Genomic DNA, 16,113 nt, shown 5'->3' with positions numbered 1-16,113 from the left:
GGGTGCTGGAGAGGGGAGGCCCGGCTTCTCCCCTCTTTGTCCGCTCTGCAACCCCGAGGCTGCCCGGACGCCGGCGCTCCGCACACACCTGCTGCCCGCACCGAGTCAGCCGGCGGCCGAGGACGATCGGGAGCCCCGCTCCGACCCCGTCCTGCGCGGCCGGCGCCGCGATCCCGGCGGCGCGGGGCGGTGGGGTGGGGAGGAATCCGGGGCGGGCACCCGATGCTAGGTGCGGAGCCGGGCTGCGCGATCCACCCGCCCGCCCGCCCAGCCGGGGCCTCCCGCGCCCCCCCCCTCCCGGGAGGCGGGTCCTGAGGGGGCGGGCGGGCGCCGTCCCCGCCGCCGCCGCCGCCGCCGCCCCCGCGCCCGCCGCCTGGGTCGCCCCGCAGGCAGGCTCCAGCCGGCCGGGAGGGGGTGCTCGCCTCCCCGCGTCGAGCCCGCGCGCGTAGCGGGGCAGCGGCTCCGGGGCTCCGAAGGGGGCGGAGCGGCGCGGCGTGCGGCTTGGCGGCCCCCGTCCGCCCGCGGTTCCGGCCCCCGGGCCGCCCCCGCCTCGCCGGCCTCGCTCCCCGCCGGTGCGCGGCGCCGGGTCCCCGCCGCAGCCGCAGCGCCCGCCCGCTTCCCGGGGACCCCCGAGCGCCGCGGAGGCCGGGAACGCCGGGGGGCTCCGACCGGGAACGCCGGGGGCGCGGCGCCGACGCCGAGGCGCGGCCATGGAAGGGAAGCCCCGCGCCGGGGTCGCGCTGGTCCCGGGGCCGAGCGGCCACGGGCCTTCCGCTCGCCGCCTCCGCCCGGGGCTGCTGCTCCCCGGCCTCTGGCTGCTGCTGCTGGCCGGGCCGGCCTCGTGCGCCCCAGGTAAGCTCCGCCGGCCCCCCCCCCCCCCCCGGGATGCGGCCGCGACCCTGCCCGCCCTCCCCTCCAGCTCTCCCAACCCGGGCTCCCCCCGCCCGGCCTCTTTTATTCTCCTCGGCTCCCTCGCCCTCCTGCGCTGGAGATGCCTTTTTTCTTTTCTTTTCTGTCCCCCTATTCTTCCTGGGCCTAGCAAATAAAGGCAGAGGGGAAATAAGGGAACCGCACCGAAGCGTGCGGGTTTCCGCCAGGCTTGCCGAAGGTCTGCGGAGCTGTCCTCCGGGGAACCGCGGCGCCCGAGGCGGGTCTGGGCGCCCCACGCTCCCCGCAGGATTGCACACTCCCGGCATGGTGCTCGCGGCGGGGCTGCGTGAAGGTGGCACACCGAACCGTCGGGAAGACTTTAGGATCGAGGGGTTTGGTCGAGGCCAGCATCGCGGTTGCCATGAGCAGCAGCCGGTGTCCCCCAGATGCCGGCAAGCCAAGCCGTGTCCCCCCCCCCCCCCCAGGGCGCCAGGACACAAAGAACATTCAAAGAAACATCTCTTAGAAAGCGCCCTGGGCCATGGATCTTTCCAGGGAAATGAGCTGTTGGGTCTGACTTCTGCAGTGGCCTTACTGGTACCAGGGAGTGTGAAGATATTTTGATGGTGAAGTGTCAGGGCATGAAAGGACTTCAGCTGGTTATTATTTATTTATTTTTGTAATAGATGTAATTTTGTAAGTGTTCATGGGTGTGCGAGTGAGAGGCATGATTTATGAAGAAGCATGGTGGGGGGGTTGTTGGGGGTTGCGGGGAGGAAATGAGTGAATGCGAGTTGCTTCTCTGAACTGTTGATTATTTGTCCGTGGGGAGTGGCCCAGGCTGACACACGGAAGCCTGTGAGTGCTCACACACTTGCCCACTTCATGGGTGGGAAAAGGGAAGGTGGAAGGAACAGTGTGGGGTGGGGAGCTGCTTCACCCTGAACAAAAAACAGAGGGCCATGGAAGCGTCCGCAGAACCCTCCCTTCCCGTGGGAGCAGGGCCAAAGGACTGGCAAGTGGCTTTGGAAGGAGTTGGAACACAGTTCAAGGTGTCCCTTAGACCTGACCGAGGATGATTCCCAGTGCTTTGTAGAGGATGGACAGGAACTCAAGGTAGCGCAGAATGGGACCGCCCCACTTCCCAAGAGAAGATCGAGGGCCGGGAAGTGAGTCATTCAAGGTCACAGGATGGGTGGTCTGCCTGTGCCCCCTTCCCTTTCTGCTCTTGACCCATGGACAGGTACACAGCCAAAGGCTCCATTGAGATGTCCTCTAGCGGGGGACACCCTAACTCGGGAAGCCACACCAACGCTGGGGTTGAAGGGGTAGGTCTCTTCCAAGTAGTATACAACCAGAGCAAACATCTAACCTAGCACCTGACATGCCTTCTCTGAGTGCCAGCCCTGTGTCTAGAGGACCTGAGATGCTGCTCAAATGTGCTCTTGGCTTTAGTCAACAAAGAAAGCCCAGCTCAGACGACTGGATTCTCCTGTGGTGCGATCCAGCACACTAATAGTTTCCATCCACTGAGTGCATTTTATGTACTCAACCCAGTCACTGGAAGTAGGCCTAATTGCCCCCATATTGCAGATGAGGAGACTGAGGCTTCAGGAGTTGGGGCAGAGTTGGCAGCAGACTTCCAGATATACTTCTCTCTGGCCTTCCACAGCTTCTCCTGAGCTTGTGACCATCTGAATATCTTACTGAGATTGTGGAGGATATTGTTAGGTAACTTTAAAATCAACAGTGGACCTGTTGGGCCATCCCTCTGTAACTTTCATTTTTTTGAAAGTCTAGTCCCGTTTCCCCGTGACTCCCCTCCCTCCCACTCCAAATACAGTTTGGAGACTTGAACTCATATTTCCATTTTGAAGCTGAGGTCACGGAAGCAGAGACATGATCCTTTCATTAATTGGTGCTTTGGGCACCTCCAGTTTGCACAGCTTGCTTCTGGGCTCCGACGTGAAGGGCCTTGAACTTAAGAATGCAGTGGAAAAACCCAGCAGGTGTGTAAGCAAGTAGACATCCTTGCACAGATTTCCCTAGGTAGGAAGAGGGCAGCAAGAGACCTACTAGGTAGGGGGACTTCCGGGGTGACCCCGACCCACTTCTTGATATGCCGTGGTGGTAGTGGTGGTGGTGGTGATGGTGATGGTGGTGGTGGTGTGATCTTGGTGGCAGGGAGTGACTTTGTTAGAAAAACTGCTTGTACACTGCCCAGGCCTGGCAAGTCCCGGGAAGAAGTAGCCTCCTCAGGCCTGTTTGGAGTTTCTGTGTGAGCAGCAGGCATGTTCTTTCTCCCGTTGCATGCTCGTTCAATAGTCTCCTTTCCAGGTGGTCCCCGTATTCCAGCCTTGAGTTACATTTCTCTATTGTGTTGATTTCTTGTCTATTTCATTCAGCATTTTCCATGTACTTTTTTTTTTTAGTTTTTAAAGTTTTATAAGTTGAGTCTTGACTGGTCAGTGTTGTGGAAATAAATGACTTGCGATGCTTTGGACTTCTGTTTGGGATGCAGTGATTTTAATCAGCCAACCACCCATAATACAAAAAGGGAGACTCGTGCCGCATTACCTCACCTTATACAGAGAAGTCTTTTTATTTTTTTAAGTGTAGTAATTATGAAATTGACAGTGTTGTGGAATCTAGAAATTATGGAGAGGTGCAGAAGACAAACTCAAGGACCGATGGCGTGGCTCCGTGGTGGAGTGCTCAGCGAGCTTGCCCAAGGCCCCATCACAAAAGGATTAGGGTAAGGGTTTGGGAAGGATTTGGGGACATAGCTCACGTGGTAGCCTGCCTAGCAGCTAAGACCCTGACTTCAAACCTCAGTACCCCCCAAAAGAAAGAGAACCTAATTAATTTCAGAGACACTAGATAACTCTATGATTTTTCTGTGTTGACACGAAGAACTTGAGAATTCAACAATATGTATAATTGTAACTACTATTTTTTAACCCAACATTTAACCAAGAACATTTCCATATTCATTAGCTACTATTTGAAAATGCAATTTTGTATCATAACAACTTACTTTTATTCCAGCATTTTGGGGGCTTTTGTGAAGAATAGCTATATAGATAAGGCTTTGTCTATGTGGTTTTCTTTCTATGTGCATGGATTTGCCTCATTACAAATATTTGTGGAAGGGACATTAGAATCTGTCTGGCTTATCAGGCTGGGATGCCTGCAGGTTTTCTTCAGCACCCAGGGTGTGGTTGTTGAATGAATAAATGTTTTGAAAATTGTAATGTTGAAAATAAACCCTGGAGGTTCATGTGGTTGACTGTAGTCATCACCTGGATTGAATTTTATTTTTAGAACTCTTGTTAAATAAGCGTGTAATACATTGTTTTCATTTGTTCCTTTTCCATTTCTTTTTTTTTCTTTTTCTTTTTTTTGGTCCGGTCATGGGGCCTGAACTCTGGGCCTGGGCGCTGTCCCTCAGCTCTTCAGCTCAAGGCTAGTGCTCTACCACTTGAGCCACTGCACCACTTCCAGCTTTTTTCTTTTTGCTTATGTGGTGCTGAGGAATTGAACCCAGGGCCTCATGCATGCAAGGCAAGCACTCTACTGCTGAGCCACCTTCCCCCTTTTCCATTTCTTTAGGTTGATTTTTAAAAAATTGTTTATGTTGTATTTGTATTCAGTGAATTTTCTAGGTATTGAAGTTCATTTGGAAAAAAATACATAGTTTAAGATAGTAACTATTGTTCCTTCTGTTTATCTTGCCCCTCCTCCATGCCTGTGCATTTTCTTTTAAGTTTTAGATAATTTTGAAATGCAGAAGTTTGGGATGATTTTGATTAGGAAACTCTGTTTTTTTTTTTTTTTTTTTCTCCCATTTTTCCCCTCTTTGTTTTGGAAGTACTGGGGTTTTGGGATGGAGGGCCCTGACTTATGCTAAGCTCACTCTACCACATGGGCCACACCCTAATCCTTTTTTTGCGCTTTTTCTTTTCTTTTCTTTTTTTCAGGTAGTTTATCTCATTTTTGCCTAGGGCCCCAGCCTCTCACATAGCTTTATTGACAGGTGCACACCAAGATACCAAGTTTATTATTGAAATGGGGTCTCTCTTAACTTTTTGCCCAAACTGGCCATCAGGGTGCTTGTGATCCTTGCTGAGTTGCTAGGATTCCAGTGTGAGCCACTGCGCCTGACTTGATTATCTTTTTGTAGTTGTTTTCATTGCATTTCTGCTGATGGCATGTTAAATTCCTATCCTGCTTAATGTGCTTTGTGTTGTCGGCTGCTGCTTTTCCTTTTTGTTGGTATGGTCAGGCTCTTGTGTTTGCTCAGCTTTCTTGCCTGTCTGGAGTTCTCCCACTTGAGCCACACCTCTAGTCTGGCCTTTTGCTGGTTAACTGGACTTGGAATCTCAAGGACTTTTTCTGCCTGGCTTGATTTTGAATCCCAGATTCTCCAAATCTCAGCCTTTTGAGTAGCTGTGATACAGGCATAAGTCCCTGGCTCCTGGCTTATTGGCCATTAGAAGTGAAGTAATCTAGTGCCCTACAGACGAAGCCTTTAAAAAAGGTTTCAAAAGTATAGTCCCAAGTTGGGTGCTATGGCTTATCCCTTTAATCCTAGCTTCTCAGGAGGCTGACATCTGGGGATTGTGGTTTGAAGCCAGCCCTGGCAGGAAGTTGGTAAGACTCTTATCTCCAATTAATCACAGAAAAAGCTGGAAGTGACACTGTGGCTCAAGTGGTAGAGCACTAGCCTTGAGCAAAAGGGAGCTCTGAGAAGGTGCCCAGACTCAAGAGTTTAAGTCCCAGGTCTCGGGGTGAGGGTGGGGGGAAGAGGTGGAGGAGGGTTGGAGGGGGGGAATAAGTGTGGTTCCAGACTTCCTGTATCAGCTGCATTTGGGGATGGAGAGGAGCTTGTGTTTCTGGGGCTCGCCCTTAACTGAAATTTGAATCTTTAATGCTAATGCCTGGGGATCTCCATTGTAACAAGTCCACAGTAAAAGTTTTTAGGCACTTTAAACTGATCTAAATACTTTAAACCCAGGAAATGAAATTCGGAGTGTTTTGGAGATGCATCATTTCATGCTTTGCTGTTAGTTCATTTAAAATTGGTCTCTTGAAACTGTTCTGGTGTTCTCTGACTTTGGCTCTGTCTCTGCCTCTCCCATGTTGCCAGTACTGGGGCTTGAACTCAGCCTCTCACTCTTGCTTAGTTTTTTCATTCGCAGCTGGTGTTCTGCCACTTGAGCCACCTCCTCCACATCTGGCTTTTTTTCTGGTGGATAATTGGAGATGAGTCGCTCATAAAATTTCTTTCTTTCTTTCTTTCTTTTTTTGGGTCTGGTCGTGGGGCCTGAACTCTGGGCCTGGGCGCTGTCCCTCAGCTCTTCAGCTCAAGGCTAGCGCTCTACCACTTGAGCCACAGCACCACTTCCGGCTTTTTTTTCTTTTTGCTTATGTGGTGCCGAGGAATCGAACCCAGGGCCTCATGCATGCAAGGCAAGCTCTCTACCACTGAGCCACCTTCCTAGCCCCTCTTTTTCTTTTCAAAAGCTTTTTTTGGGTGGTCATGGGGCTTGAACTCAGGGCCTGGGGGCTGTCCATGAGTTCTTTTGCTGAGAGCTAGCTCTCTACCACTTTGAGCCACAAAGCCACTTCTGGTTTTCAGGTGGTTAATTGGAGATAAGAGTCTCCCTGTCTCTCCTGCCCAGGCTGGCTTTGAACCACAATCCTTGTATCTCAACCTCCTGAGTAGCTAGGATGACAGATATGGGGTACCAGGGCCCAGGCTTGGGATTCTTTTGTTTGCTGTTGTTTTTTTGTTCCGGGGTGTGTGTATGGTGGGGGGGGGGTGTCCTTGGGTTTTCTTTGGGCACAAAGAACTTGTGCTCAGCTCTCACTCCTGATCCTTGGCCACCAGCTCTGCAGTCCTGTCAGGAAGGGCCTCCCATAGGGCTGAAAGTAGAGTTCCCTCCTTGGGTATTGTTATTGGTCTGAGGAGATCTGGGAGCCTGGGGGTTTCTATCAGTACCCTAGGTGGTAGAGGCCGCTAATCACTGCCACTATAATTGCACGGGGTGGATTATCCCAGATAAGAACATTGAGTTTGTCCTGATCTCATCTGTTTTCAAGTTGTGACCGCCTACCTTTCACAAAGATGCTGTTTTCTTTGGTGTGTACTTAGGCAGCAGGATTATTGGACAGGGACGTAGAAAATCTGGGTTGTACATTTCTTTTTTATTTTAATATATATATTTTATTGTAAAGATACTATACAGAGGGGTTACAGTTACATGAGGAAGGTAATGAGTACATTTCCTATGGAGCATTGTTACCCCTTCCTTTGTTTTTCCCCTACCATCCCTTCCCTCCCCACCTCCCCAATTTCTCCCCCCTCCCAAAGTTGTGAAGTTTGTTTTCAACATAGTGTCTTGTATGGGTTGTACATTTCTAACCATAACTTACTTTGTCCTGAGTTTCCCTGGAAATGAGATGGCTCCAGGGGAAGATCTCAGATCACTCTCCAGCTCTTTCTTTCTTCCTCCATCTAGGATTGCACTGACTGTTGGTAGCAACTGCTTTGTTGCTGTTGGTATTTTGTGAGTGCCCCGGAGATGTCCTGTGTTTACATTCAATTCTTTTTTAAAAAAACCCCTCCATGGGTGTGGGGGATGTCTGTGCCTGTGATCCCAGTGCCTCACGAGGCTGACACAGGAAGATGGTGGGTTGAAGCCAGCCTGGGAAGTTGAGACACTATCTCAAACTAAAATTGAAATAGAAAATAGACTTATGTAACTGTAATCCCTCTGTTGTTAGCATCTTCAAATAAAAATGTAAAAAGAAATTGAAAATAAGGGAATAGGGGTCTGGTGCTGTTGGCTCACAGCTGTAATTCTAGCTACCTAGGAGGCTGAGATCTGAGGAAGGTGATTTGAAGCCAGCCTGGGCAGAAAAGCCTGTGAGAGTCTTATTTAATTAGCCCACAAAAAGCCAGAGGTGGAGCTATTGCTCAAGTGGTAGTGTCATTCTTTTTTTTTTTTTTTTGGTTATGGGTCCTGAACTCTAGGCCTGGGCACTGTTCCTCAGCTCTTCAGCTCAAGGATAGTGTAGCGTGTCACTCTTAAGTGAAAAAGCTTAAGACAGAGTGTTCTGGCCCTGAGATCAATCCTCAGTACTGGTGTGCACAAACACCTGCACGCGCGCATGCACACACACACACACACACACACACACACACACACACACACACACACACACACAGAGTTACAGGGGAGCTGAGGGAGTAGCTTAGAAGCAGAGCATTTGCCTGGCATGCACAAAGCCCCGAGATGATCTCCAGCATCTTCATAATGAAAAAACCCTTGCTCTGTATGCACGCGCGCATGCACACACACACACACACACACACACACACACACACACAGAGTTACAGGGGAGCTGAGGGAGTAGCTTAGAAGCAGAGCATTTGCCTGGCATGCACAAAGCCCCGAGATGATCTCCAGCATCTTCATAATGAAAAAACCCTTGCTCTGTATGCTCCCCTCTTACATGTCCACACCAAGGTACACCTTGTGCTTTTGCTTCTTTCTTTCTTATTGGCTCTTCCTTTTTCTCATCTGTTTGGATGATGCTTTAGGTGTGGTTATTGCATGAGGTGTCACTTTTCTTTTCTTTTCTTTTTTTTTTTTTTTTTGGGGTCCAGTCATGGGGCCTGAACTCTGGGCCTGGGCGCTGTCCCTCAGCTCTTCAGCTCAAGGCTAGCACTCTACCACTTGAGCCACAGCACCACTTCCGGCTTTTTTCTTTTTGCTTATGTGGTGCTGAGGAATCAAACCCAGGGCCTCAGGCATGCAAGGCGAGCGCTCTACCACTGAGCCACCTTCCCAGCCCAGAGGTGTCACTTTTCATTGGTGAATATCTAATGCTGTTTCCAGTGCTATCCACAGGCCAATAGTAGCACTTTCACCTTGTAGTTAAAAAAACAAAACAAAACATGTTTTTCTATTGCATGGAAAGGTTTGAGTTAGTTCCTGTAGTAGACTCTTGGTGGTGTGGGACTGATTTAAATTTAGAATGTATTATAGATTTAATCATGCTTATAGGTTTCAAGAAAGAATCAGTAAAAAGGCAGTGTCTGAAAATATAAGGAGGAGTAACAGATGTGTAAGTCACCTAGTGAGAGAGTTCACGCAGCAGTCAGGATCAAGCCTAAGGAGGCATGGGGAGAAGCCACCTTGGGAGAAGGAATGGAGGGGACTGTGGAAGGCTGGGAGTGAAGTCTAAGGCAAGGAGACATCTGTGGGAGAGCACATGCCCTGAGATTTTGTCCTATAGCAGTTGACATTCTGGTGTGGCCATGTGAAGGTGAGCAATTTGATTGGAGTCAGGCTTGGGGAATCATAGACAGGCGTGGAGAGCCAATGGGAATTGAGGGAATTGGCAAGAGGAGGGTTGGATGAGGAAGAGGGTAACCAGTGGATGCAGCAGCGGAGCAGGACCTGGAGAAAGCAGGACCTGGGAGCCCAGAGCAGGAGTGAGAGGAGGGAAGAAGGTGGAGGGAGTTTGAGGGTCTACTCCGGTTGTGGTGGTGGGCGGAGTGGGCGTTGTTGAAGTGGAATAGCGCTGCAGGGTGTTCCTCATGAAGGTTGCTCAGCTTGCTGGGAGTGAGGTTGGGAGGAGCCAACTGGGTTTCACAGCCCCAGGGAGCGAGGGGGAGTGACTGGAGGAGCACTCGGAGCACTCCGCCTACAGGGAGGAGCCTCCCCTGAGCACCTGCTCTGCTCTGCCGTCACCCCCATGCCCGTCTTCTCCCATCATCTTTTCTCCTGGCCACTCACATGGCCTTGCTCTGTCGGGTCTCCCTCTACTTGGGGGCGTCTGTCTGGAAACACCTCTGCTTACGTCTCTTGCTTGAGGGGGGGTAGAGGACACCATAGGTGTTTTGTTTTGGTGCCAGTCCTGGAGCTTGAACTCAGGCCCTGGGTGCTGTCCCTGAGCCTTTTTGCTCAAGGCTAGCGCTCTACCACTTGAGCCACACCTCCACTTCTGGCTTTTTTGATAGTTAATTGGAGATAAGAGTCTCATGGGCTTTACTGCCCAGGTTGGCTTTGAACCTTGATCCTCAGTCTCTTTGAGTAGCTAGGATTACGGTTGCCAGCCAGCAGTGCCTGGCTCTGCCATAGTTTTTATCACATCGAAGTGTGAATCAAGCATGGGCTCTGATATGGGGATGTAGAAGATGGGGGGAGGAGGAATTCTCGATGTGAGAAATTGGGCACAGTGGTATCAGCCGTTAGTGGGTTGGCACTGCAAGGACCCGACACGGTCTTTTCAATAAGAGAGGAGTAGGGGGTGTTTGTGAGCTCTGAGCTTTGCCCTCAGATTGAGGTCAGGCGGCAGAGAAGCCATGCCTCACCCAGAGGTGATGGACAGGACAGTGGTCAAGTAGACCCCTGCCGCCCCTGTGGGTCCGGACCCATTGCTTTGGAAGCATTACCTGCGTTCGGGAGTGACAGGGGTCTAAGTGAGGGATGGGGGTAAGGCCCAGGCTTACCTGTGCAGGTGAGGAAACAGAAGGTGAGGAAATGAGCTACTCTTGAGTGGGACTGGAGGGGGGGGGGGAGGGACACAGTGTTGGGGGAGGGGAGGCACAGAGGACAGAAATGAAGTCTCTGATTTGAAAGGCCTGGGTTCCAGGGCAGGCCTGGAGACATTCGTTCTAGAGGAGGGCAAAGTGGAGAGCCACAGGTGGCGGGTTCTGGGGACGCAGCGCCTTGGGGCACAGGTGACCCATGCTGGAGGGCGGTGGGTGTTAAGGCAGAAGTCGGGGGTGGGGGGCTGGAGAAGATCCAGCTGGTTTCCAGGGGTGAGTGAGGAGAGCGGCGTGAGAAATGGCAGGCAGCTGCAGGGTCTAGGTGGAGTTGGGGTGGGGGGGAGGGGTGGCAGCCAGGCGCACCCCTCCAGGCGCCCTGGACGGCTCAGAGCCACGGCTGAAAAGGAGCAGGCGCCAGAGGTCCTGGGTTACCGAGGGCAGGAACGCTGGGGAGGCGCTGCACTCCTGGTGCCCAGCTGGGAATCCTCTGTCCTGTGCAGTCATTTGGAAACTTCCCTGGCTGCCGCTTTGTTCTCGGGCCTCTTGTTAGGGCCTGTGGAAGGAGCCCTTCATCACTCGTGCTTTGGGTGCTGGGATTAACTGAGGAGCCAGGCAGTCTGAGGACTGTGTTAGGATGCGGGAGGCAGACGGCTGGGGGGAGCCTTCCAAGAGAGGAGTCTGAAACACACAAGCCAGCTGCTGGGAGCTCGGGACAGGTGGGAACTCGTGCTGGGGCTTTGCTACGTCAGGTGTGGTCCCCAAACCAGCAGCATCAGCACCACCTGGGAAATCAGCTTCCTAGAAACGCTAGCTCAGGCCCCTCCTCGCCCCCCCCCCCCCCCCCCCCCCCCGTAGTGTCTCTGCATGCTAAGGTTTGGGGATCCCCGACCTAGGCAGTTTCTCCTGGATGACAGGAGCATTTCAAACACTTTGGGTTGCGTTCTAATCAGTGGGGACTTCTTAGCTTGTCCGTGGAAGGACAGGGGTCGAACCAGAAGCAGGTTCTAAGCTGAGTGGGTGTTGGGCTAGATGTGTTCAGAGAACTGGGAATTGTTCTGAGTACTAGAGGGTCTGCTTTTTTAGAAAGCACAAGGTCCTGAGTTCAAGGATTGCAAAAAAGAAGGTAGGAAAATGAAGGAAGGAAGGAAGAAAGAAAAGCTGGGTGTTGGTGGCTCAGGCGGCTCTAGCTACTCAGGAGGCTGAGATCTGAGGACTGCTAGTTGAAGCCAGCCCATTCACAAAAGTCTCTATGAGACTCTTCAATTAACCACCAGAAAACTGGAAGTGGAGCTGTGGCTCAAAGTAGTAGAGTGCTAGCCTTGAGCAGAAGAGCTCAGGGACAGCACCCAGGACGAGTTCAAGCCCCATGACCCACAAAAAAAAAGAAAGAAAATGGGGATATTCTGCAACATGGACCAATCTTTAGGACACTGAGAAGCCAGTCACAAAAGGGTAGATCTGATTCCAGTTATTTGAGATATTCAAAGAAGAGTGACAACCATACAGATAGACAGGCAGTGGGGTGGTGGCATGGAGAAAGGTCAGGAACTGGTGGCCCAACAGCGTGAACATACTCAGTACTACTGAACTTTGGAAGATAGGGGAGCTGGTAGCTCTCGCCTGTAATCCTAGCTACTCAGGAGGTTGAGATCTGAGCATCTCAGTCCCAAGCTAGCCTAGGTAGATAAAGTCAAGAGATTCTGCTCTCCAGGTAAGTGGAGGTGTGGCTCAAGTGGCAAAAGCACCAGGTTTGAGTGGAAAAAGCTAAGCAAGAGTGGGAGGCCCTGAGAGGCCCTGGGAGCGCCAGTATTGGTATAAAAAATTAAGAAGTAAACGAAAACCTGGTGGTGGAGTGGGAACTAGCTGGTAGCATGGCGTAGAATGAGCTTTGTATGGAAGCTGGCGGCCACAGTGATGTGGTGTCCTGGAGCGCAGATCAGGGGTTAGCTTTGGGAACTGGCAGGGTTGGGAGACACCCATGGGGACCAGTGCAGGCCACGTCTGGCTGGGGCAGGGTAGAGATCTGGGGCAGGGGACACTATGGTTGCCCTTGGCTCTGTGGCACTAACAAAGATCTCTAGGCCTTTCTGTCTCACAGCTTCACCCTACCTTTATCCTACCTCCCCTTCCCTGTGTCCTCACCCAGCCCAGGGGGTTTTCTCCAGGGTGTTTGCTGAGGCTGGGAAAGATGACTGGGGGAAGGGGTTGGTTGAAGTTTTCAGTCTGAGCCTGAACAGATTATTTTGTTTTGGTTTGTTTTTGAGACAAGGTTGTACTATGTTGGCGTGGCTAGTCTGAAACTCTTAACGCTTACGTAGCCTTCCTGCCTCATCCTCCCAAGCGGCGTGGAGTCTTCTAGAGTACAATGTATAATACCTACTCAGTTCAGGACTCTTGGAATACATCAGTGAGCAAATGTGTTAGTAGGTAGTAGATAAATTGCTTGAGATGGAGAATTAGAAGAGTGTGTATGTGTGTGTGTGTGTACGCGCACGCGCGTGTGTGTGAGTGTGCGCGCGCATGAGTGCGTCCATCCTGAGTCTTGAACTCATGGCTCACATTCTCCCTTAGCTTTGTCACCGAAGGCAGGTGCTCTACCTCTCCAGTCACAGTTCCACTTCCAGTCTTTTGCTGGCTAATTAATGGAGATAAGAGTCTCTGTGATTGGTCTGCCTGGGCTAGCTTGGCACCAAGAACCTCAGATCTCAGCCCCCTGAGTAACTAGGGTTATAGACGTGAGCCACCAGCCCAGAGGAGAATTTGTGTTTTAACACAGCCCCATGGATTGGTGGCTGTGTTTAGTTTGCATGCATTGCTGTAATAAAGTACCACTCTGGTTGAGTAGGGTAGAATTTGTAAAAGTCCCCTGGCCAAGGCAGTACATGTGTAGCTGGGGGTCGGGGGTCGGGGGTTGTTGTACCAGGAGACTGCTCCTCTGAGCAGTGAGTGACCCTATCTGAAACAACAAAACACCATGACAAAAATGAAAAAAAAGCAACAATGACTTGGGGTGTGGCTCAAGTGATGGACTGCACCTTGAGTTCAGTCTCTAGTGCTGCAAACAAAACAGAAAACAAACCCAAAGCCCTCTATTGTTCTTTGCTCTTGGAATTATGCTTTTTAATGTTTTTTTTAAATGTATTTTGAGTGTTACAATAGCTTTATTCGCTTTTTTCCTGGTTATGAAAACAATATGCATTCCTTGCAATAATTAGGACTCCCTGTTCCCTCTGTCTAGAACATTCTTATCAGATTTTCTCTCCATGGATTATTCCTCTTCCTCTAGGTCTCTGCTTAAATCTCACATTATCAGAGAGGCATTCTCTAACTCCAGTGTTTTTAAAAAATAAGACAGGCCATCATCATTCTTAAGTTCTTGCCTGATCTGTTTTCCTCCAATTAGATTATAGGTTCCAGCAGGACAGATATTTTTTAATTTTTGGTGCCAGTCCTGAGGCACGTATGCTGTCCCTGAGCCTTTTTGCTCAAGGCTAGTGCTCTGTCACTTGAGCCACAGTGCCACTTCTGACTGCTTTCCTGCCTGGGCTGGCTTTGAACTCTAGTCCCCAGATCTCAGTCTCCCGAGTAGCTGGGATTACAGGTGTGAGCCACTGGCACCTGGTTGTTTGCCCATTTATGCAGCATTTTTGAGGGCCTCCCCTGTCCTGAACCCTTGAGATAGCATCTTTGAGCAAAGTCAGTTAAGTCATGTGATGAGGATAAAGGTCATAGGTCAAAGGAGAGAGGAGCTTGAGACTGAGGATTTGCAATTGAGTGGCCCCTTGGGGGTCAGGGAACCCAATTGAGAGGTAGCTATATTAGTTTGCTTGTGTGGCTATAACAAAAGACCACTAGCTGAGTATCTTACAGAGCAAAAAGATGCCATCTTTGAGCTCTGCAGTCAGAGACTAAAGGATCACAGGACCCTGTCCCCTTCTTGGGCAGGGTCTATTCCATGTTCCTCCTTCCTGTGTAAGTTCCTGGTGTAGAGCCAGTCTTACAGGTGTTCTCTCTGTATGTGCCAGTTTAATTCTGGGTCCCCCCCCCATTTTGTCTGTTGTGGAGTTTGAACTCAGGGCCTGGGTGCTGTCCCTGAGCTCTTTTGCTCAAGGCTAGCGCTCTACCACTTTCAGCCACAGTGCCACTTCTGGTTTTCTGGTGGTTCATTGAAGATAAGAGTCTACAGCGATCCTCAGATCTCAGCCTACTGAGTAGCTGGGGTTCAAGCATGCGCCACCAGTGCCCAGCTAATTCTACCCTTTTTGTGAAGATGGTTGCATTGGCTTAGGAGCTTCCCCTACTTCTGTGTAACTTCATCTTCACTAATTGCATCTTCAGAGGTCCCACTTCTTCCCAAGGCCATAGTCTGAGGGGCTGGGACTTCCTAGGAAGTCTTGGTTCAACCTGTCACAGTGACACGTTCCTAGCAGATGCAGCAGCCATGCCGAGGCGTGAGGGCAGAGCGTCCCAGGGATGGTGGGCTCAGAGGAGGCCAGAGTGCCTGCGTGGGGTAGAGGGAAGACCTGAGCCTAAGATGTCAGAGAAAAGAGGGTTGGAGCACCATAGAAAGGATTTGATTACATGCTGTGATGAGACTTAAAATGTAAAAGTTGTTGCACGTTGGATGGATTGAGATGGTATGAAAAGCATGTACAGAAGCCAGGTGTGTGGCTCTAGCTTGAGATACTAGCTGCATGGGGGCTGGACATTGGAGGATTGCAATTTGAGTCCTGGCCAAAGGGCAGTGTATGTGTGTGTGTGTGTGTGTGTGTGTGTGTGTGTGTGTGAGGGGAAGGCTTGTAAGACTCCATATTAGCTGATGGCTGGGCCTGGTGATGTATGCCTGTGATCCCAGCTATGAGAGAAGCACAATGGCTGGGCACATAGGTGCATGAGGGGAAACTCAAATAGGAGGATCACAATCCAGACTGGTTCAGACATTAAGTGAGACTCTTATTTTGAAAATGTCCAATGTAAACAGACTCTGATTGGAGTGAGTCAAATGGTAGGGCTCCCACCCAGTGCGAAGCCTTGAGTGTAATTCGTAGTACTGCCAACAAGAACAACAAAAAGTATAAATTAGAAAGCAAAAAGCCACAGACTGAGAGATTTGGCCCAACTGGTAGCGCACTTGTCTAGCAAGCACGAGGCCTTGTGTTCAATCCTCAGTGTTACTATTATTTTGTCAGTCATGGGGCTTGAACTCAGGGCCTGGGCACTGTCTCTGAAATTTTTCCTCTCAAGGCTAGTGTTCTACCACGTTGAGCCACAGTACCACTTCTAGTCTCCAGGTAGTAAATTGGGGATAGGAATCTCTCGAACTTTCCTGCCTAGGCTTACTTTGAACCATGATCCTCAGATCTCTGCCTCCTGAGTAGTTAGGATTACAGGTGTGAGCCACAAGTGCCTGTCTGATCCTTAGTATTATTAAAAAGAACAAGGAGGCAGAGAAGGAGGAGGAAGCAAAGATCACCCTACACAAACTGCTATGACATTTGGTGTCTCTTTTTTCAGGCTTTTTCATGCCTGTAAGAGCATGCGCATGTGCATATGCGCCCACACACGATAGTATCATAGCGTGCATGTTGTTTGGCAACTTGTATTTTTCCACTTGGCATTTTACCATGGGCTCTTTATATTGTGAGGAAATACGGATCCACCTCATGATTTTATCCGAA

General features: G+C 50.7%; 1 protein-coding gene across 2 annotated transcripts in view; it reads left to right on the top strand.

The window, feature by feature from the left end:
• Positions 1-683: 683 nt before the first annotated feature.
• The window catches only part of Kiaa1549 (KIAA1549 ortholog), a 100,943-nt gene continuing 85,513 nt past the window's right edge, over positions 684-16,113 (top strand). For both annotated transcript variants that reach the window (XM_042677213.1, XM_042677211.1), the window contains exon 1: positions 684-852. In XM_042677213.1, coding sequence (XP_042533147.1) covers positions 711-852 — 142 coding nt within the window. In that variant the 5' untranslated portion in view covers positions 684-710. The remainder of the gene's footprint in view (positions 853-16,113) is intronic.

This window comes from Dipodomys spectabilis, unplaced genomic scaffold, assembly GCF_019054845.1.
Source record: "Dipodomys spectabilis isolate Male_0828 unplaced genomic scaffold, ASM1905484v1 ptg000034l, whole genome shotgun sequence".
In the NCBI taxonomy this organism is placed as follows: Eukaryota; Metazoa; Chordata; class Mammalia; order Rodentia; family Heteromyidae; genus Dipodomys; species Dipodomys spectabilis.
This window is presented reverse-complemented; position numbering and strand designations above follow the sequence as displayed.